We start from the raw sequence: 23,947 nt of genomic DNA, 5'->3' as shown, positions 1-23,947 counted from the left end.
AAATACTGTTTTTTATGAATATTTGTTTCATACAAATATTTTACAAATTATTTGTTTTCGGGAAGAAAAAAAACATGTCAAATACCAGTGCACAGGTCAGTTACATCTCTATCTCAGTCTCTGTCCTCTGCTCCGCTGTTAGTCTATCAGGAGGTCTCAATGAGGGGAGTCACATCCACCTGCTACATGACGCACATTTCCTAGTTTGGACAACACTTCTGAAGTTGTTCCCCAGGGATAAAGCTGAGCTACTGACTAGGTATGTTCAGAGGGCCCAGTATTTGTATCTGTATTTGTATTTGTATTTGTTGAGGCAGCAAAATTATTTGTATTTGTATTTGTATTCGAGTAAAAGTGGAAAGAGGCTTAAAAATCCTGTTTTTGTTTTTATGATGCTTTTAATTTTATAAAATTAAAATGTTACAATAAGTGTTCATGAATAAACTACCTTACAAAGGAGGTCACCACACCGGGTCTCAAACCGGAGTCTCCCAGATCATAGACGACTGCGCTGACTACCGAGCTAAAACTTAACTCATTGCCTCATTGCAGACATACTTCTACCTATTTATACACCCATAACACAGAGACAGCACACCGTGTTACCGTGTAGGGAAGAACTTCATAGGCGATTATTGCTTTTGCACTTTTCATTTATTGCCTGTTTTTTACAACCTAACTTTGTGGAAAGGAGAAGGGGAACAACAGGTTATGGAGAGTCTCTTGGGAGCACTAGACTCTCATAAAGATAACCCATGTTGTACACTAGGTGAGACAGTTAATGTAGGCCTGGCCTCCTGAGGTTCACTAATGCAGGTGCTGCATAGCACGAAAGCCTGAGTCCACAAAGTGATTTAAATATTCACTTTGCTAGTTTTTGTGCATTAATATTTTCTCAATTTAAATATTATTTTGAAAATTCCCATGTAATCTGTTATATGGAAACATTTCTGACAATGCAAATGAATATTCATCATGTGCTGAAATTATAATATAAGCATAGAAATAAAATTAAAGTTCATAACAAAAATGCATAGTACCAATTTCTGTCTTTCTATATTTTCTGTCTGAATAATATCAATATAATAATAGTATGAATAAAAACTAGTAAAAAGGGTTAAAAAGAGTTTGATGCAGAATGAGGGAGCTCAATCATAGCATATTACATACAGTGCAATAAAACAGATAAGCTAGTTATATTGCAAAACTATCACAATGTTTGCAAACTCCTGTCATGTATGATCAATTGCAGCAGCTGAGTTTTTAGGTTTCAATTATTTGCTTTTATCTGATAATCTGGAAGTAGTATAAAATGATTTTTATTACACTTTAAGTGTGATGAGATGTAGACTGGAGTATTAACAAGATAAAACCTGTGACTTCTTCTTTAATATGTCCAACTATAAAAATCTTTAAAGAATAACTTAAAACCTCATGTCTTTGTTAGCCTCCAGTCATTTAAAGGGGACATATTGAGCAAATTTCCAGATCCATATTTGGCTTTGCTGGAATATCTTTACATGACTTACAGTCTAAAAAAACTCATTTAACTTATATATGCTCTTCATGCCCCTCAGTTCAGCCTCTGTCTTAAACAGGCAGTTTTAGCTCCTGTCTCTGACCTGGGATGGGGATTTGGGAATGCTTTTCGGCAGTCCTGTACAACAAAACTAAGGAGTGTCTCTTCAGTTTCTAGAGGCACTAGAAAGATGCAACAGCAACATAATTCTGTAATCTCGTTTTTAACAATATTTACTGTTGATATTTTACAATGTGCACATGTAAACACCAAACAGTCTAAAAGAAAGGAAAATATAAATACAGAATTTTACAGTTCTCAGTATACAGACATATTAGTCCAGGGCGTCACTGAAATGAGTCCTTTGGGGCAAAAAGTGAGCTTTAACACAGCTTCAGGATCTGTACCTGCAGCCACATGAGAAACAGGTGAACACTGAGATTTATATGGTGAGTGTTGTTTTTTTTAATCAATTCTAAACAGTTTTATGGCCAGGTATACTTTTACCTTTAGTCCAGCCACTTCTTGGGAAACCTAAACCTCATCCATCAACACTTAATTTTTTTTTCTATATTGCTTTTACTCAGTGTGGTGGAGGGGTTTGCCTACACCCATGACGCTGGGGCCTGTGTTGTCAGGTCTGATTGAGCAAGTTCAAAACCCTTATCAAACAGTGTCTTTGTTCCTGAGGGGAGCTCACTGAAGAGCGTCTAGTGGCTAGGCCTGATTGGCCTTGGCATGCTGACCCCAAGCTATGATGACTGGCTCTAGGATCGTGGAACATCACCTCTCTAGTGGTGGCTGCTCCTTCGCATTGAAAGGAGCCAGACGAAGTGGTTTGAGCATTGGATTAGGATGCCTCCTGCACACCTCTAAGTGGAGGGCACATCCAACTGGGAGGAGACCACCAGGCAGCATAAACAGGTGAATTGTAAGTTGTTATCACATCTGCCATGGCTCCAATTTTTGCAAACTGCCACAGCTGTGCCTGCTGAAAGGCCCTCTCCCTGGCACACAGTGCAGCATGTCATCAAGGGCATACGCCAGAGCATACACGGGCTTGTAAATAATGTACTCGGGCCTGAGGTTAGACACATCCAAATGTCAGTCTCCACATTCTCTAGACTATCCTGTCCAGTGCATAGTGCTGGAGGTGGCGCAAATCTACATTGAAATATGTACTCCCAAAACTGCCTCACTTGCGGCAAGAAAACCAAGATTAGAATAATGATGATAATGTGACAAGTCAGTTCTGATCAGGCAGTGAGATAAAGAAAAAGGCCATCACTATGTTATTTTCACAGGTGTTGTTCTAGTGCAGGTCAGGATGTATTCTGAAAGGCCTGGTATTTCTCCTCGATGAATGGCGATGCTCAGTGTGCCGCCCAGGCATGGCATGAGGTCGTGGGACTGGAGCGCAGTAGTTGCTGTCCAGGCTTCACTTGCAATCCACTGGTGGCTTGTAACATTCTGCTTCACCACCTGTGCATTGCAGGGTTATTGATGAGTTATTGATGATGTTCATGTCTTATTAATAGTTAAGTCTGCAGTTAAAGGAACGGGCTGGAAAACTGTTTTTTTTCCACATTTTTTTCATACACATTCCCCATGCCTGTCCCTCCCCTTGCATTTCACTATACACAATTTGTTTTAGGTTCCCTCAGGACAAAAGCCTGAACATGTTACATTACAATAGCTCACAGTATGTAATCAGTAATTAATACTGATTATAAACTGTAAGCTAATAATTATTATTAAATTACTGCTGATTTTCCTGTCTAGTGTGTAAAACTCTAAACTCATTAACTTTGGATTGGAGCTCATAGTTGTAGCAGGGCAGAAGATCAGCAGAAAGTCTTTTCCCAACAAACTCAGCCTCAGAATCTTCAAAGAATACTGAACACTTCATATCTTTATTTCTTTAAAATATGTATTAGTACACTAGAGTGATATGGTCCTTGCATATATACTTATTTACTCCCTGTACCACTGCACTACATTTGTAATGCTGCAATATCAGTTGTATACAACAGTCACTGTCCAGTCTATACAAATGTGACCTAATCACACTTAATTTAACATTGAAACATTTATCTTTAAACATTACACATTGAATAGAAAATCACTTTTACAAGGTTAACTTCAGGCATATCACTTCTTTTCTTTTCCCATTAGATGCTGTTTTGTATTCTTTTCAGGCTTCAGTAAAATAATATAACACTTTGGGGCGAACAGACAGAACAACAACCCAAAGCTGGAGGCCAGAATGGCAAATGACTCCACTGCATCTGCATAATTTCCAGGAGAGCTGATATACGCAGGGATGAATGCCAGCCACACAGCACAGAAGATCAACATGCTGAAAGTGATAAACTTGGCCTCATTGAAGTTCCCCGGCAACTTTCGGGCTAGAAAGGCCAGAATGAAGCACAGACAGGCCTGCAGACCAATATATCCCAGAACGCACCAGAATGCAAGGCTAGAGCCCACACTACACTCCAGTATGATTTTTGAACGTTCATATTGTGTATTTCGGGATGGGTAAGGGGGAGCATCAATGAGCCAGGCAGCACAAATAATCACCTGAATCAGAGTGCAGCTAAAGATAATGGCCCTCTGTTGTTTGGGCCCCAGCCACTTCATAATGTTGTTTCCTGGCCTGGTGGCAGTGAAAGCAGCCAACACCACCAGAGTCTTCCCCAGTATGCAGGAGATGCAAAGTGAAAATGTGATGCTGAAGGCTGTGTGGCGCAGCATGCAGGACCAAGCTGTTGGCTCTCCAATGAACACAAGAGAACACAGGAAACACAGAGTCAGCGCAAACAGGATGAAGAAGCTGAGTTCAGAGTTATTCACACGGACTATGGCTGTGTTTCTGTGATGGAAGAAGACTGCAAGGACCGCTATAGTAAGGCAGGCACCCACAACAGAGATCACTGTTAGGGCTATACCCAAGGAATCATAGGCCAAGAACTCCACTTTCTTTGGGATGCAGGCTGTTCTGTCTTTGTTTGACCAGAAGTCTTCAGGACAAAATGTGCACTCTATGGAATCTAAAGAGTAAGAAAATGTTTAAAAGAAATACAAAGGAATAGTTTATTTAAAACAATTCCATATTCAAATATCACCTGATTGCAATAAAATATATTAGATATTAATTGTTATCTTTATTGCTTGGTTGAAAGCTCACTTGTCTGATTGCTAATTTTGCCACTGTCACATGGTACACAGTCAAAGCAGCAGACAGGCTCCCCACGACGGACAGCCTTCCGGGACCCTGGAAGACAGCTGGCACTGCATACAGACACCGGCACCTAAGGAGCACACAGACAATAGTGTCTTTCAGCTCTGCAGTGTCAAATTAGTGTGCCAAAATGATTAGTTATTTTAATTATTAGTTATTTACAATAATTTATTAGTCTATTGACAGAAAAAAAGAAAACATATTTTTCAAGCCATTTATCATGAAAAACATCAATATTTCCAGGTTCCAGCTTCTAAAATGTGATGATTTGCTGGTTTTCTCTGTTTTACCTCTCTGTAAATTCAATGTCTGCATTTTGGATATAACAAACTTTAGATTCTAGGAAGTTGTGATGTGCATTTTTCTATTTTCTGACATTTTATAGACCAAACAATCCACAGCTGGTTAATACACAGTAAAAATAATAATTCGTTGTGGCCTATACATGTTCCTGAATGCTTTAGTCAGAAAATGCACCCAGCAAGAGAATGGCGGAGAAGCTTAGCAGAGATTTTCACACTCAGGGCTGGTTAAAATTATTTTTTTTATAAGCTATGTAACAATCTGTCATTCAATTAAACAACAAATAGCTCTATGAAATTTATATAAAATGCATGTAACATAATAATAATGGGAACAATTGTGGCTGCAGAATATTCACCCATTACTGTTTCAAAAAATGGCCATAACATGAAAGCATGCTTTTGTGCCTGTGTGTTTGGAATGCAGTGTTTCATTTGAATACAGTCAGCATACAAATGAAACATTACTAACATCTTAGCTTATATTTTATAAGAATTTAGCCATAGGAATACATCAGGACGCATTAAAACACAAGACGGGTCATATGATGGGTGTTTGCATCTCTATTATACATGCAAACAAACTCATGGCCAGCTTGTCCCTTGCACTTGACTTGCCTCCACCTCAAACTACAGAGCTTCAGCAATGTTGGTATGTGATGAAGGTAAAAACACAGTGTGAGCAGCTTGCCTCATTCTGATGACCTGCCCACACTATCCTGTCCTCCTGGATCACCAGCTCCTCTCCGGCAGGCTTGGTTCTATCAAACAACCCCAAGTTGACAAACTCAATGTTACCACCTGTGCCTCTCTGCCAGTTGATGATATCATAATAGGGTGTGGAATCACCCTTCAGGTCAAAGTTCACCTCCTCCCCAGCAATGCTGAACGTCACTTCCTGGAGGTAGTGTTGGAGCTTGAAAGACAATAAATAATATGAAATACTCAAGCAAGATTTACAGTGCAATAATCAATAAGAATACTAGACAATACCTGCCAGGGTTGTATGTTGTTGCTTTGTGCACATGAGTTGTTGAGGAAAGGCCCTTGGTCTGGTTGACAGAGTAGTAGGTTGTGCAGGGAATGAGCAATTGCATATACAGCCTTATAGACATTATAGGCAACTCTTAGACTGGATGTATTCATGTAAGCTGAATGCTGATCCAACAGGGACTCCTGCCCTGAGCAGGGAGGCAACCGGGAACTAGAGGACAGAGAAGGACTGCAACCGTACAGAGCCTCCCACAGCTCCTGCACCAGTGGATTATTGGGATACATCTGAGGGTTTACTGTCAGCAGGTAGTCACCGAGTTTGGAGATATGACCTTTTCTGATGCCAAACCCAATAGTGCCCCCCAGGTAGGGGTAATACTCGCTCCCTGTAAAGACAGATGCTGTGACCCAGGCCTCGCTAGCCACCCACTGGATTCCAGTAATGTTCTGCATCATGTAGTCCCTCAAGAAAGGTGTCATCTCCCCCTCATTTGAAAATAGCACCACCACTTTTGCCGTAGAGCTACGCATTACCTTTACAGATGATGAAGGAGGAAAGAGTTTCACAAGGAGGAGAGAAAAGAAAAAGAAGCAAAAGAAAGAAAGTTAAAACTAAGTCTAGTCAAACCTAACCCAAGATTGTCACATTTTACAGACAAAAGCTTATACCATCAAAATCATTTAAAATGTGTTATAATCACACAAGCACCATTTACACAGGGGCTTTAATGGGATTGATTTGTCATCAGCGTCTACTATAAGATGTCTTGAGGTAAAATAAAAACTCTCTTTTGTCTGTAACACTCAAATTTAGTGTGTATTTGTGTCTACCTGCAAGATCTCCTGAACCCTCTGGCGATTGTAGCGCAGAGGGATCATTTCTTGGTATGCTACACACACTTTGGTTCTCTGTAGTTCTCTCAGTAAACCTCGCATAGCAAAGCGCCCGTAGTCAGTGTCCCCTCGCATCAGCCCCACCCAAGTCCAGTTGAAGCGTACCAGCAGCTGGGCAATGGCCTTCACCTAGGATCAGGAAACAAAACAAAATAAAACAAAGTAAACTAACATCAAACAAAACATTAAAGTTTTTTTTTTTTTTTTTTAAATATGTACTGGCTCTTGGTTTTGTCTAGCACTGCAAAATAATATAATATATCATCACTGCCAGGTGAAAGCTTTGTAAAACTATTTTTGGTGGTAATCTGCATCTCTGTTGGTTGAAATAATTTTACAATCATTTGCCATCCAGATAAAAACACAGCATTCGTGTTAGTAAAGAATTGTTTTAACTTGAGTTTAAGAGCCACAAGGTTTTCACAGGACAATACTGGACATCATCATAGAAACATATGATGTTTTCAAAAATGTCTTCATATTGATGCAGCACTGAAAATCATCAAAACCCTTATAATCTAAAAGCCAAACCCTCACCTGATAGTCATCATTAGGGATTACTCTGAAGAAGTTGGGATATTTTATTCTGTCAGCGAAACATGAACATGTTGAGAAGTAGCTGATCTGGGTTACAAAGGGAAAATAAAGAACAGATTAAAGGGTAATATTTTGAGAACACATGTTTTTGGGGTATTATAACAGAACATAATCATCCTAACTAACCATTGGGATTCTGAACGGCTGCAGCATTCTTGATATCACGATGGACTGGGCAGAACCAGAATCCCCGATCACAGCAAGGAGTGGAGAGGCACCTCTGCACATGGGAGAGTAGTCCTCGCTCAAACCGTTCAACACAGCCAGAGCAGCCCTCTGGCCGGTCAGCGGATGTGCACATGAATCAAAGATTTTGTAGCCAAGGGTGTAATTGGGCAACAGCTCCATACTCTGGTTTATCTCCTCCACTGCCAGCCTCATAGTCTGAGCCCAGCGGAAAGCCCTAGGATCAAAGCTGTATCTCAGCAGACACACACATTGAACACAGCAAAGATGGAGAAAAGGTCAAATTTAAAGGTAAAAGTTAGTCATCTTTATGCATCTAAGATATTTTACTTTCTCATCCTTTTTTGTAAACAAGATATGTGTCTTTGGTAACACTTTATTTTTCAGGTTCCTAATTATCCAACAATTTCCACCACCAGGTCAGCCAAACATGCAAAATGTAAAATTTGTACACAAACATACATACAAATTCAGCATAGATGAATAACATTTCCAATGATTGACAACTGTCTCAGAAAATATGTTTTTAACTGAAAAATGAATAATAATTTTCTTTCTTAATTTTTTCTTTTCTCTGGTTGGTTTCTTAGAGCACATGCAGTACTTTTCAGGAAACATTTTGGAATTTATTTAGAAATGATTTGGGAATTACAGACACACCTTTTCTCTCTGGAACTTTATTTGCTAAAACCTAAATATCTTACTCAAACTTGACCTGACCTGCACAAAAGTGCATCAGTGTATAAAAGACTATCTTATTTTGTGTCAGGTTAAATTATTACTGCATTCTAAAATCTGGTGAATGTAATTATAACCTGCATAACTGATGGAATAAAATGTCACAACATGTTTTTTGAGACAAAATCACACAGCATCAAACTGAATATAGCAAGTTAAATCCAAACCATTAAACTCACCCGTTGCACTTCACTGGCGGTGGTCTGTAGGTGCAGTTGAGGTCTGGCATCTCCTGGATATAGTGAAGGGGGAAGATTCCCCCGATAACATAGTCACCCTCTGCCACAAAGCCTGGCTCAAAGCTGTTTTGAAGAGTGCACACTTTGGCTGCAGATGGGGATAGAGAGGTGAAGATGGAAATTGGGGCATAAGTTGAAGTGAGGACCCATACAGAGGAAATCAAGGGAAATATGGCAAGTGGAGTCATATTGTTTAACATCCCCCAGGTAGAAAGAGAGCAGGGAATGAGACAAGTTATATACTGTATCCCCTGTAACCTTTGCTAACCCAGCAGCCACACCTAATTTACTAAAGTGGGTTGTTTGGAGACCAAATGACAAAGATAAATGATGTAACAGGACCTTTTTTTTACCATACATAAAAAAAATGATATTTATTTATTAGGAATACATAACTAAAACTAATGCAATCTAATGCAGATGTTACAGCCTTCATGAGGGTTATAACAATCAGTTTATGTGCAGTGGAATGCTTGAATGGAAACACCATTCAGACAGTATTTCTATAGTTCATATTAAGAAAAAAAAACAAAACCAAAATGTTTTTTTCTCACAAATTAATTTTGTGAGTTGATTTTATTTGATAGGGATGTTTTGTTTTGTTTTGTTTTTTTAACGAATATTTGTTTCATACAAATATTTTACAAAGTATTCATGAATAAACCACCTTAGGAAGGAGGTCCCCACACCGGGTCTCCCAGATCATAGACAACTGCGCTGACTACTGAGCTAAAACTTTACTCATCGCCTCATTGCAGACAGACTTCTACCTATTTATACACCCATAACACAGAGACAGCACACTGTGTAACCATGTGGGTAAGAACTTCAAAGGCGATTATTGCTTTGCACTTTTCATTTATTACCTATTTTTTCCAACCTAACTTTATGGAAAGGAGAAGGGGAACAACAGGTTATGGAGAGTCCCTTGGGAGCACTTTGCGTGTGTCAGTAGCTCAGCTTTATCTCTGGCAAAAAAACCCAACTCCTGGAGTGATGTCCAAATAAGGAAATGTGCATCATGTAGCAGGTGGATGGGCCTCCCTTCGTTGAGACCTGCTGATAGGCATAACGGTGGAGCAGAGGAGAGAGATTGAGATAGCGATGTAACCGACCTGCGTGCTGATGTTTGACAAGTTTTTTTTTCTTCCCAAAAACAAATAATTTTTAAAATGTTTGAATGAAACAGATATTTGTAAAAAATCACTATTTGTGTTTTGCCAAATAATGTATTTGTATTCAGACACACCCCTACTACTGACATATATAAATATATATATATGTATATATTTGTTTCTTTCACTTTTTTGAACATTATTGTTTAATTAGTATACATTGAGTATTTCCAGTATTTTGGGATTTATTATGTAAATCACTTATTGTAATCATTGTAGATTCACATTTTTTGACATATACGCATGTATAGGGCTTATGTTTTGTTTTAATGCCCTCAATTGGTCATATACATGGCCATATGTGTTGGGTTGAATGCCAACCATGACTGGTATATAATAATATATGTGTTATTTCATAGTTTTGATGTCTTCAGTATTGTTCTAAAATGTAGAAAATAGTAAAACTAAAGAAAAACCCTTGAATGAGTGAGTGTGTCCAAACATTTGACTGGTACTGTGCATAAGCTAGAACTCACAATGATACTCAGTGGATAAATTTGGGAACAAAAAGCCACAAAAATACATCATATGCAGATGATATTTCGCTTTTTTTCTCAGAGTTAAAAATATGATACATTCTATTAAGGACTGTGCAAAGTTTCAACTTCCACAAAATTGAAATAGTCATTGTTCGGCAACCAAATTACAATAGTTACATAAAAAGTGGTGCGATTTCCATGAGGTGGAAGCCAAGAAAAATTATAACTCTTTTATTTCCCAGGGAATGTGTTCCAGCAAAAAAAAAAAAAAAAAAAAAAAGCAAACATTTCTTTATTGCTTCTAATTTCCGTGGCTTCATTATTTACAGTTCAGACATTTTTTTAAGTTAGAAAGATAGTTATTTGTTTGTTATATGGGAGATGGCACTGAATAAATGCAAAACATATATTAGTTCTGACTAGTTGAAAATTTTATTTTTTTTATCACTTGGTTGTGCTTCGACCCATGATTGCTTTCTTTGTGTTTCTTTCAGGTCTTAGTAAGATTATGTAACATTTGGGTCCAAACAGTGCCACTAAGAGGCCAAAACTGGAGGCCAGGATTGCAAATACCTCCACTGCATCTGCGTATCTGCCTGGGGAGTTGATATAAGCGGGGACAAAGGCCACCCACACAGCACAGAATATCAGCATGCTGAAAGTGATGAGTTTGGCCTCATTGAAGTTGTCTGGAAGATTCCTTGCCAGAAATGCTAGCAGGAAACTAAGGATTGCCAGTAAGCCAATATAACCAAGTAACACCACAAAACCAACTGTGGACCCAACTACACATTCATAAACTATCTTGTCATTGTGGTATTGAATGTTTTTATGAGGAGCTGGTGAGGCAGAGACAATCCAAGCAGTGCAGATTGCCGCCTGAATGCAAGTGAGAGCCAGAACTGTCCCTCTCTGCTGCACAGCACCAAACCACTTCAGAGTGGTTCCACCTCCTGGTTTGGAGGTCTTGAACACAGCCAGAACTACCATGGTTTTCACCAGGATACATGAGACACAAAGCACAAAGCTGATCCCAAAAGCTGCATGTCTCAGTTGGCATGTCCATGGTCTGGGACGGCCGATGAACAGGAGTGAACACAGGAAACATAACTTCAGTGACACTAAGAGCAGGAAACTCAGTTCAGAATTATTGGCGCGTACCATGGGTGTGCTGCGATGATAGATGAAGATCCCCAGAACAAAAGCACAGATAAATGTGCCCAGCAATGAGGCGGTTGTCAGGCAGATACCCAGGGGCTCATGGTAGGAGAGGAACTCAGTTTTCTTAGGAACACAATGGTCTTGCTGGGGGTTGGACCAGAAATCCTCTGGACAACTGGTGCACTCCATGGAGTCTAATGAAAAAATGGGAAGAATCTTATTTTATTCAGAATTTCAACTAGTTGGAGGCACTAATGCATCAATAAAGACATGGTCCCTCCCACCTGGGAACAGTGTCACAGAAACTGGGCACTGCTGCCAGGGATAGAACCAGAGTTTCTGCGGCCCATGCTTTTTCCTCAACACCAACTGGGCACCCACCAGGGGTTATATTCCTAAATACAAATTAATATTCCACATCAAATCACAAAATGTTGAAATGAATACCAACCAGTTTCATTGCTGATCTTTCCTTCAGAACAAGGGATACAATCAAAACAGCACACAGGCTGCCCCCTCCTTCTGGCCATGCGGGTACCTGGGGGGCAGCTCTCGCTGCAAACTGACCTGGGTGGCTATAAGGAAAATAAAGAGTTAAATCACTGTTATTCTACACCATTTGATGCTGTGCTAAGGCAGAAACAACAATAAACAGAAGTAACCTGTTTGGGGTCAAAGTTCCAGTAGATTCTATCTTCATCCAGTTTGAGCTCTTCACCTTCGAAGGCTGACTTCTTAACCACACCCACACTCTGAACTTTTGTTCGTCCATCAGGGAGCCACAGCCAGTTCATAATATCATAGATTGGCAAGGCATCACCATTCTCATCAAATGACACTTGATCACCAAATGGTGTAGTGAAGTTGACTTTTTCCAAATAATACATAAGCTACAAAAGAGAGAGATAAATTTAACAACATTCTTACAATGTACAATGTTCTTGATTGGGTAGAGGATCTGTGTGCAAGGTTTGCTGGATTTAGTCATCCTACTGAAAACAGCATAAAAATGTAAAGTTTCTAAATCCGATTGTTTTGTTTCATCAGTCTATTACCAAAGGATAATTATCACCTTCAAAACATACAAAAAAGACAATTTATTTCTCCTTTCTCTTTCTGGGAATTAATATTTTCTTTAATTGCCCCCTTCCCCCTCATAAAAAAACAAAAAACAAAAAACAAAATAATTGCTGGCGAACTGATATCAGTAGTGCATATCGTCTTTTTTCATATATTCTACACAAAAATGTATTCAGTAAGTACCTTTAGGTGTAGCAGCTGTTTTTAAAACATAAACAGGTGGAGTGTAAATTGATATCACACCTGCCATGGCTCCAGTCTTTGTAAAGTGGCACAGCTGTGCTCGCTGAAAGGCCCTCTGCCTGGCACACACTGCAGCATGTCATCAAGGGCATATGCTAGGGCATACACAGCCTTGTAAATATTGTACTCAGGTCTGAGGTTGGTTACATCCCAAAACTCAATCTCCACATTCTCTAGGTCCTCATCTCCAGTGCATAGTGCTCCCCCAGCTTCCACCCAATCTGCTGGAGGTGGTGCAAATCTACACTGAAATGTATGTTCCCAAAACTGCCTCACCTGAAATGCATTAAAAATGCCTTTAAAAAAAGACAATATATTATTCTTGCAATTTCTCATCAGATTGTAAGTTTAAAGTCTCACCATGCTGTTTTCACTGTTGTGGTGTCGGTTAGGATGAATTTTTAATAGGAAATCCCTAAGCCCAGATATGTGTCCATGACGGATAGCTATTCCTAGTGTGCCGACCAGGTACGGCATGAAGGCAGGAGTCTGGAGTCCATCAACTAATGTCCAGGCTTCACTGGCAATCCATTGCAGGCCTGTCACATTCTGCTTCACCACCTGTGCAATGCATTATATAGATTTCTGTGAAAAAATTACAGTCTACTTTCTAAGATGAACTAAATAACAACAAAACTACACAATACCTCTCTAGTATAGCTGATTCATTTAGTGATAGTGAGAAGAACAGATGTAATTAAATTACTAAGAGAAAGGCCATTCATTTAAATTACAGTTTCCAAATTTCAATCTATCTTAAAAACAGATCAGTCACAGGAATAGAAGCAAAACTTAGATATCATATAGTATTAGTGAATGTAGAATACAGGTACAAAGACTGGAGGAGCATAACTGTTGCATCAGATTATTATGGGTAAGAGTTTGTAGTTTTGCCACACCAATTTTTTCAAATCCCAATTCCAAATAATTCACATTACTATTTTTATGCAATTTTGATCAATTAATAAGAGGCAAATAAATAAATTTCCTGTTATAGATTCATAGATAGCAATTTATGTTAATCCTCTAACCTCTTCCATGATTTGAACCATGTGCATCTGATGTGCAAAAACAATGACCACTCGAGCTGTGGATTTTTTCATTATATCCACAATCCTTGTGTATTGCTTTGGGTCATTGCCCCAGGGCAAAACCTCCAAATAGGCCAGACAACCTCCACCAGACTGAGCCAGGTCAGATTGGAAGGATCGGGCAACATGGAGTCCATAGTCATCATCACTGACCAGCAGACCTGCCCAGGTCCAGCTGAAGTGCTTTAGAATCTGAATCATAGCACGCACCTATTTGGAGAGAGGAGGGATTAATGTACAGGCTGGAATATTCTTTTAGGGTAAATTTTCCAATACGAGTCTCACGATTGAATCATAGTTCATTAATCCAATTAAGCTTTTTCTCATAAAACTGTATAGTTAAATTGACGCACTAAACAAATGATGATACACAAATGATGTGTTTGATTAGAAAACATATTTTCAAGCTTGTTACACCTTAATTAAGACATACAGTATTTTGCAGGTCTTATTTCTATAACAGAGTTTCACCTGGAAAGCATCACTTGGGATTGTTCTAAAGAAGGATGGAAAACGTTGCCGATCACTCAGGCAGGAACATGTGGCAAAATAACTCACCTACAATATAAAGAAAAATACATACTGCAAATAGGTTATGTGTCTCATGCAAATCAGTAGAGACTTTTCAAATACTTAACTTGTTTTTACAATTTATAGTCAAATACAGCATATGTAAAAGCAAACAAGAAATTCAAGACAGGAAACTTACAATGGGCAGTTTGAATAAACCTAGCACATTGGAGGTGGCAATGGAAAATGTTGAGAAGGGATCACCCACAATCCCCAGGACTGGAGGAGTCCCTAAACAGGTCTCCTGAAGTGCGAACTGCTCCTCTTGACCACTGGCCAGCGACAAAGCAGCGCTGAACCCAATACCAAGTGTAGCACAGTTGTCGTAAAGACTGTATCCCAGAGTCACATTAGGTAGCAGACTGGAGTTTCTGTTTATCTCATCAATAGCAAAGGCCATGGTCATAGCATGCCTGAACCCTGGAGGGTCAAAACTAACACACAAAATGTCACTATTAACCACTAAACTGTAATACAGTATTTCTAATAATCTAAATGTGTGATTTTGAGACTTACCCTTGGCAGCTGGGCTGATGTGGCTCTGAGGTGAACGTCAGCTCAGGGAAGACAGAGCTATAGTGGACTTCAAACAGCCCACCCAGAATCACATCCCCAACCTTGTGCATCCCATTAAGGTTAAACTGCCTCCTTATTTTACAAGATGAGGAAAGAGAGGAAGATTCAGACAAGAAAAAATAAGAAGAGGACAAAATCAAGATCATACAGATACACAAGAGCAAATATTCCCCCATAACTGCCATCCTCTCTTCACTCCTGTATCTAATCTATATGCATGGGTACTTAATTTTATATGCAGGGTTATATCATCCTTTTACGTCATTGTTGAATATTTAACACCACCCATTAGAGCATAGGTAGCAGAGGGGGAAGGGCATAATACACCTTTCAAAATAATTGTCGGTCAATCAGCAGTATTTTCGCAAAAATAACCTAAACCATATACATAACATTTATGTTCAAGGCCTTCACTTTGAAAATACAATACAATACAATACAATACAATACAATAATTAGGTCAGGAATATCATGTTCATGGAATGATAATATTTTAACTTTTCTTAATGCCTCACATGTAGACAAAGGGTAAAACACTTGCAAATTTCAGTGGAAATGGAAAAGAATCACAAAGACAACAATAGTAACAGTAAAATTACAAGCTTAGCACTCAACATAGACGGTGTGCATCTAGACATGGAAACATAGGCTGCTGGAAACAGAAAAACAAACAAACTATTTTTAATACAATACTTTTTTTTTAATATAAGAGATTAAATTCTTATTTTGTGAAAACTGAAAACTCATAATGACTTTGGTGCTATAAATCATTACATTTTTGTCAAGTTAAGTTAGTTTAGGGGAACTGGCCAGGAGAAAAAAAGGTCATGTGCAGAGTATATTGTTATCACATCTCAATTTGCAGTAATGATTCAGCAATCAAGAGTTTGGTAAACCTACAGAGAGAGCTATATGTTATTTACCAGCAAAAGCAAAATTTCCTTCCCAGATCAGAAAGGAAATGGCTTGAGGAGGTGAGAGAAAGCAATATAAACTAATATAATAATATAAATAATTATCAATTAAATAGATAGTTTTAACCTTGAATAAAGAAATATCTTAGCTATGAATACTTAGCTCTTCTCCATCCAGAAGAGCTAAGTCAAGGGCAACTGAACTTTTTGTTTTAGTTTCAACTTATTATCATACAATTACATAACTCATAAAATCATAGCTTTATACAGTTTTTGCTAGGCACTTGAGAAACAAGTTAAATTATAAATGACACTCATGAAATTTTGTGATTCCAATAACATCCATATATCTTCATACAAAAATGTATTTCAAAACGATATTGTTGTTGAACTTTTTAAAAGCATTCAACACAGTAAACAATTACCCTTTTTTTCTTTTTAAATTGGGGTTCAAATTTAGAATATTGTGATCAATTCTTTCTTGAATTTTTTTTCTTGACTTGAAGCAGAAGCCACTCTGGCTCTTTCTGTCTACTCAATTTTTTTAGCATTATCTGGCTTTTAGCTAAATCTCTTCAAAGACACAATCACCTATTTAGATATTCCAATCACAAAAGACAGTAAGACAGTTAATTATCTTAATTTCACCACATTCATAGATTCATCCATCCATCAAAGGCCCACTTATTAGTTGCCCAAACCACCTCAGCTGGCCTCTTTCAATACGAAGGAGCAGCGCTTCTACCCCAAGCTCCCTGCCAATGTGTGAGTTCCTGACGGGCTGACGTCAGTTGGTGAGAATGGGCTCCAACATCTCCGTCCCTCAGACCCTCAACACAGGAGCCCCCCGGAGATGTGTCCTGAGTCATCTCCTCTACTCCCTGTACACTCATGACTGAGTGGCTACACACAGCTGTAACCTAGTGATTACATTTTTTGATGACACGACAGTTATTGGCCTGATCACCAACGATGATGAGGCAACGACGACACTACAGGGGACATACACTCATATGTTTTATACTCTTGTTGTTTATACTCTTATCTATTAGTACTGCTTTTGCTTTTAATATTTTAAATATTTATTTTTTCTTTAATGAACTGTTGAGGAGCTGAAACTAAATATTTTCACCGTCTTATACTTGTGTAATGAGATGTAAATATGAAGAACTTGAACTTGAACTTCAGTTCCTCACTCTGTCTCTAAAGGTGTGACGGTCATTCAGTCATTACCCAAATTGCCCCTCCGAAAATTGCCATCTTATTGTTGTGGAGGGGTTTGCGTGTCACTGTGACCCTGGGAGTTGTGTTGTTGTGGGTATTAGCCCTTGCTAGGGTCTGCTAAGGCAAACTGGTCCCTGGTGAGGGACCAGACTAAGAGTGATTTATAGACCTCACCACCTGGTGACTACATAGTTCTGCTAGGGAATGTCAGTACCCATATGGTAATGACTGATCAACCTGGGGGAGGGTGATTGTGAGGAATGGCGTGACTGATCTGAAGCCGAGTGGTGTTTTGTTATTGGACTGTGCTACTCATGGATTTGCCATTATGAACCATGTTTGAGCATAAGGTGGGTTGATAAGTGTACATGGTACCAGATGTCATTAGATCTATGGCCATATATCGTGGACACTTCAGTGAAGAGAGGAGCAGAACTGTCAACTGATCACCACCTGGTGATGAGTTGGACCAGGTGGTGGCGGATCTGCTGGACAGAGCTGATAGTCCCAAACGTGTAGTGAGGAAATAGTGGAGGCCCCTTTCCATAGGGTCTTGAATTCCCAGCTAATGAGGGGTTGGGAACATGGAATCTGAACGGGCCATATTCAGGATCTGTATTGTAGAGGGGGCTGCTCTGAGTTGCGAGTGTGGGAGGAGGAGTTTGGGCGAGGCCATGGAGAGTGACTTTCGGTTGGCTTCGATGAAGTTCTGGCAAACTGTCAGACAATTCAGGAAGGGGAAGCAGGGCTTAGCCAAGGCTGTTTTCAGCAGGGGAGGAGAACTGCTGACCCTGACTGGAGACGTTGGGCAGTGATGGGGCACTTTGAGGAACTCCTAAACTTGACTCAGGAAACCTTTCCCATATACCTGGCAGAGGTCTCTGAGGTAATTGCAGTGGTTATAAATGAGATGCAAGTATCTCAGGGCCCTCCCCACGAGTGAGGGTAAGATGGAGCATGAGGTTGACAGACAAATCAATGTAGCATCGGTGGTAATACAGGTGTTGCACCAGACCATTGTGGTGAAGGAACTGAGCTGGAAGGCAAATCTCAATTTTCGTGTTTAGGTTCACACTCTTCCCTATGGCCACAAGCTATGGTCATAGTCATAGATAGCAATAATAAAGAATCTAACTCCTGGATAATGAGACATGTATCAATGTTGAAGGTTATTAGGTAATGCTGAGGAATTATAAAGTGCAGCTTTTATTTTTCACTCTGTCTTAGCTAGACCATATTGTGTTCATTTTCATGTAGAAAGAAAAAAAAATAGCATATAATAATTGATCTAATGGTAGCCTAAATATTCTGGACTTTGATATATTTAATCAAATTATAAAATCTAAATTGAAATATAATCTAAAAAGATCTTTAAAAATCCAAATAGCTAAGTAAATCGGGTCAACTATCTTATCTTAAAAAATAGATAGGTAGCTTCTTTTTACAGTGTTCTTATGTAGTTTGAATACTCCCAATTAAACTTAAAATAAAATAGGCCTAAAAGAAGCAGAATAGTGAATGTTGGACTTACATTAGTCATGTGGACAGAAATACAAATAGATGTGAAGGCAATTGTTTGCTGACACATTCATCATAACAACTGTATAAATTAATATGTCAGCAGTGATGTGTTTTCAACTTGTTCTGCTGCGATCAAGTGTCAAAAAAAGATTTTCAGCTTAAATGAATAAAAAATAATTCCTTAAATACTACAACAGTCAAAAAATAGATTATTATTTTCCATTACTGAGGGTGTAAAAGTTTAAGTGAATTGTATGACTTATTCATTCACAAATAATTTATTTTATTTATTATTTCTTTTTTTCATATTTAAAATCCGAGGGAATGTAATCAGGCAAAAAGAAATGCAACAACAATGGAAACTCAGTTTTTGATTAATGTTTATTTACATCTTCTAATTTCTTCTGGCATTATTCTTCCTAAGTAAGGTCTTAAAGTAAAAAAGGAAGTTACTTTTTGTCTTGTCTTTTTCATGAGCAGATCACAGTTGGAATTGAATTGATATTTGTGAGAGTTACTTCTTATGTCTTGGTGGTACCTCGACCCATGAGTGCTTTCTTTGTGTTTCTCTCTGGTCTCAACAGGATTATGTAACATTTGGGTCCGAACAATGCCACTAAGAGACCAAAACTGGAGGCCAGGATGGCAAATACCTCCACTGCATCTGCATATTTGCCTGGTGAGTTGACATAAGCAGGGACAAAGGCCACCCACACTGCACAGAAGATCAGCATGCTGAAAGTGATGAACTTAGCTTCATTGAAGTTGTCTGGAAGATTCCTTGCCAGAAATGCTAGCAGGAAGCTAAGGATTGCCAGTATGCCAATATAACCAAGTAACACTGCAAACCAAATTGTAGACCCGACTACACACTCATACACTATCTTGTCATTGTGATATTGATTGTTTTTATGAGGAGTTGGTGAGGAAGTTACAAGCCAAGCAGTGCAGATTGCTGCTTGGACAGATGTAAGAACCAGAACTGTCCCTCTCTGCTGCACAGCACCAAACCATTTCAGACTGGCTCCACCTCCTGGTCTAGAGACCTTGAAAACAGCCACAACAACCATTGTTTTAACCAGGATGCATGAGACACAAAGAACAAAGCTGATCCCAAATGCTGCATGTCTCAGTTGGCATGTCCATAGTCTGGGACGGCCGATGAACAGTAGTGAACACAGAAAACATAGTTTAAGTGAGATTAGAAGCAGGAAACTCAGTTCTGAATTGTTGGCGCGTACCATAGGTGTGCTGCGATGATAGATGAAGATCGCCAGGACAAAAGCACAGATAAATGTGCCCAGCAATGAGGCTGTTGTCAAACAGATACCCAGGGGCTCATGGTAGGAGAGGAACTCTGTTTTCTTAGGAACACAATGGTCACGCTGGGGGCTGGACCAGAAATCCTCCGGACAACTTTTGCACTCCATGGAATCTATGAAAAAGGGGTAGATTGTCTTTATTACTGCATTTTTTTATGTACTTTTTTTTATACTTTTCTCACAATTTTGCATGGCCAATTTTCCAATTTTTGTGGCCCTTGTCACTACTAACTTCTACTCCCAGCCTGGGGAGAGTATAGACAGATGGGCATAATAAACATATTATGTTCATATTATATAACATATTATGTTAAGTTCATGCATATTCCCTCCACACAGCCACCCTGACAACAATAGTTGTTGCTTGTGCAGCAACAATGACATTGTCCATCCCAACCGTGAACACTGACAGTTATGTTTCATGGCACATTGATGACAGGAATTGTACTTGGGATTCTGAGGCAGTGGACATTTGCTTTTTCACCTACACCACCTGGGTGCCTAAGGGGAAGATTAAGTGATGCAATTCATAATCCATGATACATCACATAGGTTTATAAAGGATACCAACCTGTTTCATTGCTGATCTTTCCCTCAGAACAAGGGATGCAGTCAAAACAGCACACAGGCTGCCCCTTCTTTCTGGCATTGCGGGTACCCGGGGGGCAGCTCTCACTGCAAACTGACCTGGGTGGCTAAAGGGGATAAGAGTTCTGCTGCTATTATTCTACACCATTTGATGCTGTTATTGTATGCATTACTATGGCAGAAACAACAATAAACAGAAGTAACCTGTTTGGAGTCAAAGTTCCAGTAGATTCTGTCCTCATCCAGTTTGAGCTCTTCACCTTTGAAGGCTGACTTCTTAACCACACCCACACTCTGAATTTTTGTTCGTCCATCAGGGAGCCACAGCCAATTCATGATATCATAGATTGGTAAGGCATCACCATTCTCATCAAATGACACTTGATCACCAAATGATGTGGTAAAGTTGACCTTTTCCAAGTAATACATAAGCTATGGCAGGATCAGATAAATAAACAACACATAAATAGTGTGAAAGGGGGGACTCCATCAGAAAAAAGTACTGTTCTTGATTGTACATATGCTTTCAGAGGTTCTGTTTGACAGGTTTGCTGGAATTAGTCATACTAACGTTTAAATGCGGTGTACTAAAACATTGATATATGGGCTCTTGTTATTCTTTTCTCTTGTGGCTTCTATGATTAAAGGTTTGTCTTCTACTCTGAGAAAACCAGGAGTTCAAAACCAAGCTACTGATGTAATCATTAAAAATGTCTTTGCCCAAACATATTTTCTAATGGAAATCTATTACAGTAAGTACAGTAACCCAAGGTGTAGCAGCTCTTTTTAAAACATAAACAGGTTGAATGTAAATTGATATCACACCTGCCATGGCTCCAGTTTTTGTAGAGTGGCACAGCTGCGCCCGCTGAAAGGCCCTCTGCCTGGCACACACTGCAGCATGTCATCAAGGGCATATGCTAGAGCATACACTGCCTTGTAAATATTGTACTCAGGTCTGAGGTTGGATACATCCAAAAACTCAGTCTCCACATTCTCTATGTCTTCATCTCCAGTGCATAGTGCTCCCCCAGCTTCTACCCAATCTGCTGGAGGTGGTGCAAATCTACACAGAAATGTATGTTCCCAAAACTGCCTCACCTGAAATGTATGTAATGTACAATAAAATGTTAACATTTTATTAACAGAACATTTTATTATTGGAATACAGATCTGATTGCAAGGTTAAACTCTCACCATGTTATTTCCATTGCTGTTGTTGTGGTGTAGCTCAGGACGTATTGTTAGTAGGAAATCCCTGAGGCCTGGTATTTCTCCTCTTCGAATGGCAATTCCCAATGTGCCACCCAGGTATGGCATGAGGTGGGGTGTCTGCAGCACAGCAGCTGCTGTCCAGGCTTCACTGGCGAGCCACTGCAGGCCTGTTACATTCTGCTTTACCACCTGTGTATTGAATTATATTAAATACATATCAATTACATATTATTTATTTAAAATATGGAACCAAAACTATAAAGCTCATGCCAACGTAATTAAATTATTAAGAGATAAGTCATAGATTTAAAGTGGGGTGTGCACTCAAATCTATGGTCAGAAACAGCTGAGTTACAGTTAATATTGCTAGATAACATATAGAACAGCTTATTTCAGGATACAGGTCTTGATACCAAGTGTGTTACACCAGCTCTTAAGATGCAATTCCAATAATCAATTAATAATCAATAAGCACTGCTTTTCATACAAAGGGAAGTTCGGTGTTATTACATTTGAACAAGTCATCATTGTTTAACTTATGATGAAGTCAGGAGATAGAGAGATCTGAATCCCCACCTCTTCCATTAGTTGAATCATATGGATCTGATGTGCAAACACGATGACCACACGAGCTGTGGATTTCTTCATCACTTCCACAATCCTCCTGAGTTCAGCTGGGTTGTCACCCCAGGGCAAAATCTCCAAGTAGGCCAGACAACTCCCACCAGACTCAGCAAGGTCAGATTGAAAGGATCGGGCAACATGGAGTCCATAGTCATCATCACTGACCAGCAGACCTGCCCAGGTCCAGCTGAAGCGCTTTAGAATCTGAATCATAGCTCGCACCTATTTGAATACAGAGAGGAGGGATTAATGTATAGTCTGGAATATTCTTTTGGTGAGAGTTGATTGATGTCATTATGCTGTTTCATCTAAATGCATATAGTTTTATCAATGGTGCACAAATCAAATACAGTACTTTTCTGCATAAGACAAAAAATTAGTTTTGTTGGAGGGTGGCATATTTTGAAGCCCACTATACTTCTTGTGAAACAGATTTTGCATTTGTTATTTTACAGTTTCACCTGGAATGCATCACTTGGGATTGTTCTAAAGAAGGAGGGGAACCGTTGCCGATCACTCAGGCAGGAACATGTGGCAAAATAACTCACCTACAGTATAAAGAATAATAATAATGCAAACAGGTTATGTGTTACATTCAAATGATTTTACCCTATCATTTTAGTATCAAACATAAAACAATCACTGCTTACCAAATAAAGGCTTGTTGGAGAAGCAGATTCAATAAATCTGTAAAAAAGCATCATGTGTGGATGCTTTTCCTATACTATCATTCTAAATTACAGCACATCAAAAGTACAGATTGAAGACAGGAAACTTACAATGGGCAATTTGAATAAACCTATCACATCAGAGGTGGCGATAGAAAATGTTGAAAAAGAATCACCCACAATCCCCAGTACTGGAGGGGTCCCAAAACAGGTCTCCTGAAGCAGAAACTGCTCCTCTCGACCACTGGCCAGTGACAAAGCAGCGCTGAATCCAATTACAAGTGTGGCACAGTTGTCATAAAGACTGTATCCTAGAGTCACATTAGGTAGCAGGTTGGAGTTTCTGTTGATCTCATCAATAGCAAAGGCCATGGTCATAGCATGCCTGAACCCGGGAGGGTCAAACCTAACATAAAATGTCACAATCACTACTAAAAAATAATATACACAATACATCAATCTGCACAGATTTATGCTGTCTGCTGCATATGTGTGAGACTTACCCTTGACAGGTGAGCTGATGTGGCTCTGAGGTAAATGTCAGCTCAGGGAAGACAGAGGTGTAGTGGACTTCAAACAGCCCACCCAGAATCACATCACCAGGCTTGTGCATCCCATTAAGATAAAACTGTCTCCTTAATTTACAAGATGAGAAAAGAGAGGAAGACTCTGTAAAGAAACAGGAGTAAGACAATAAAATCAAGATCAGGTAGACATACAACAGCAAAAATACATTAGGAAATGCCCCCATAACTGCCCTCCTCCTTTCACCCCTCTTTGTTAT

The 23,947-nt window shown here is 39.2% G+C and overlaps 3 protein-coding genes across 3 annotated transcripts; all 3 read right to left on the bottom strand.

Annotated features, from left to right (window-relative positions):
* Nucleotides 1-3,485: 3,485 nt before the first annotated feature.
* LOC121899331 (extracellular calcium-sensing receptor-like) lies at nt 3,486-11,570 on the bottom strand. Its single transcript, XM_042415063.1, has 9 exons — nt 11,528-11,570; nt 8,653-8,800; nt 7,676-7,964; nt 7,490-7,576; nt 6,890-7,081; nt 6,059-6,592; nt 5,757-5,981; nt 4,710-4,833; nt 3,486-4,572 (listed from the first exon to the last, which is right to left on the bottom strand). Exons 2-9 carry the CDS (start codon nt 8,700-8,702, stop codon nt 3,671-3,673), a joined length of 2,403 nt encoding a protein of 800 aa, XP_042270997.1. The 5' UTR covers nt 8,703-8,800; nt 11,528-11,570; the 3' UTR covers nt 3,486-3,670.
* Nucleotides 10,811-15,152, bottom strand: LOC121899330 (extracellular calcium-sensing receptor-like). Its single transcript, XM_042415062.1, has 9 exons — nt 15,028-15,152; nt 14,651-14,945; nt 14,413-14,499; nt 13,882-14,151; nt 13,211-13,411; nt 12,851-13,126; nt 12,190-12,417; nt 11,979-12,102; nt 10,811-11,721 (listed from the first exon to the last, which is right to left on the bottom strand). Exons 1-9 carry the CDS (start codon nt 15,135-15,137, stop codon nt 10,811-10,813), a joined length of 2,502 nt encoding a protein of 833 aa, XP_042270996.1. The 5' UTR covers nt 15,138-15,152.
* A 4,012-nt stretch (nt 15,153-19,164) lies between these two features.
* LOC121899326 (extracellular calcium-sensing receptor-like) lies at nt 19,165-23,785 on the bottom strand. Its single transcript, XM_042415059.1, has 10 exons — nt 23,667-23,785; nt 23,275-23,569; nt 22,957-23,043; nt 22,448-22,717; nt 21,854-22,060; nt 21,482-21,757; nt 20,861-21,088; nt 20,640-20,763; nt 19,988-20,181; nt 19,165-19,792 (listed from the first exon to the last, which is right to left on the bottom strand). Exons 1-10 carry the CDS (start codon nt 23,774-23,776, stop codon nt 19,268-19,270), a joined length of 2,316 nt encoding a protein of 771 aa, XP_042270993.1. The 5' UTR covers nt 23,777-23,785; the 3' UTR covers nt 19,165-19,267.
* Nucleotides 23,786-23,947: the final 162 nt, after the last annotated feature.

This window comes from Thunnus maccoyii, chromosome 6, assembly GCF_910596095.1.
Source record: "Thunnus maccoyii chromosome 6, fThuMac1.1, whole genome shotgun sequence".
Classification (NCBI taxonomy): domain Eukaryota; kingdom Metazoa; phylum Chordata; class Actinopteri; order Scombriformes; family Scombridae; genus Thunnus; species Thunnus maccoyii.
The sequence above is the reverse complement of the archived record's forward strand: the minus strand, read 5'-3'. Positions and strand labels throughout refer to the sequence as shown.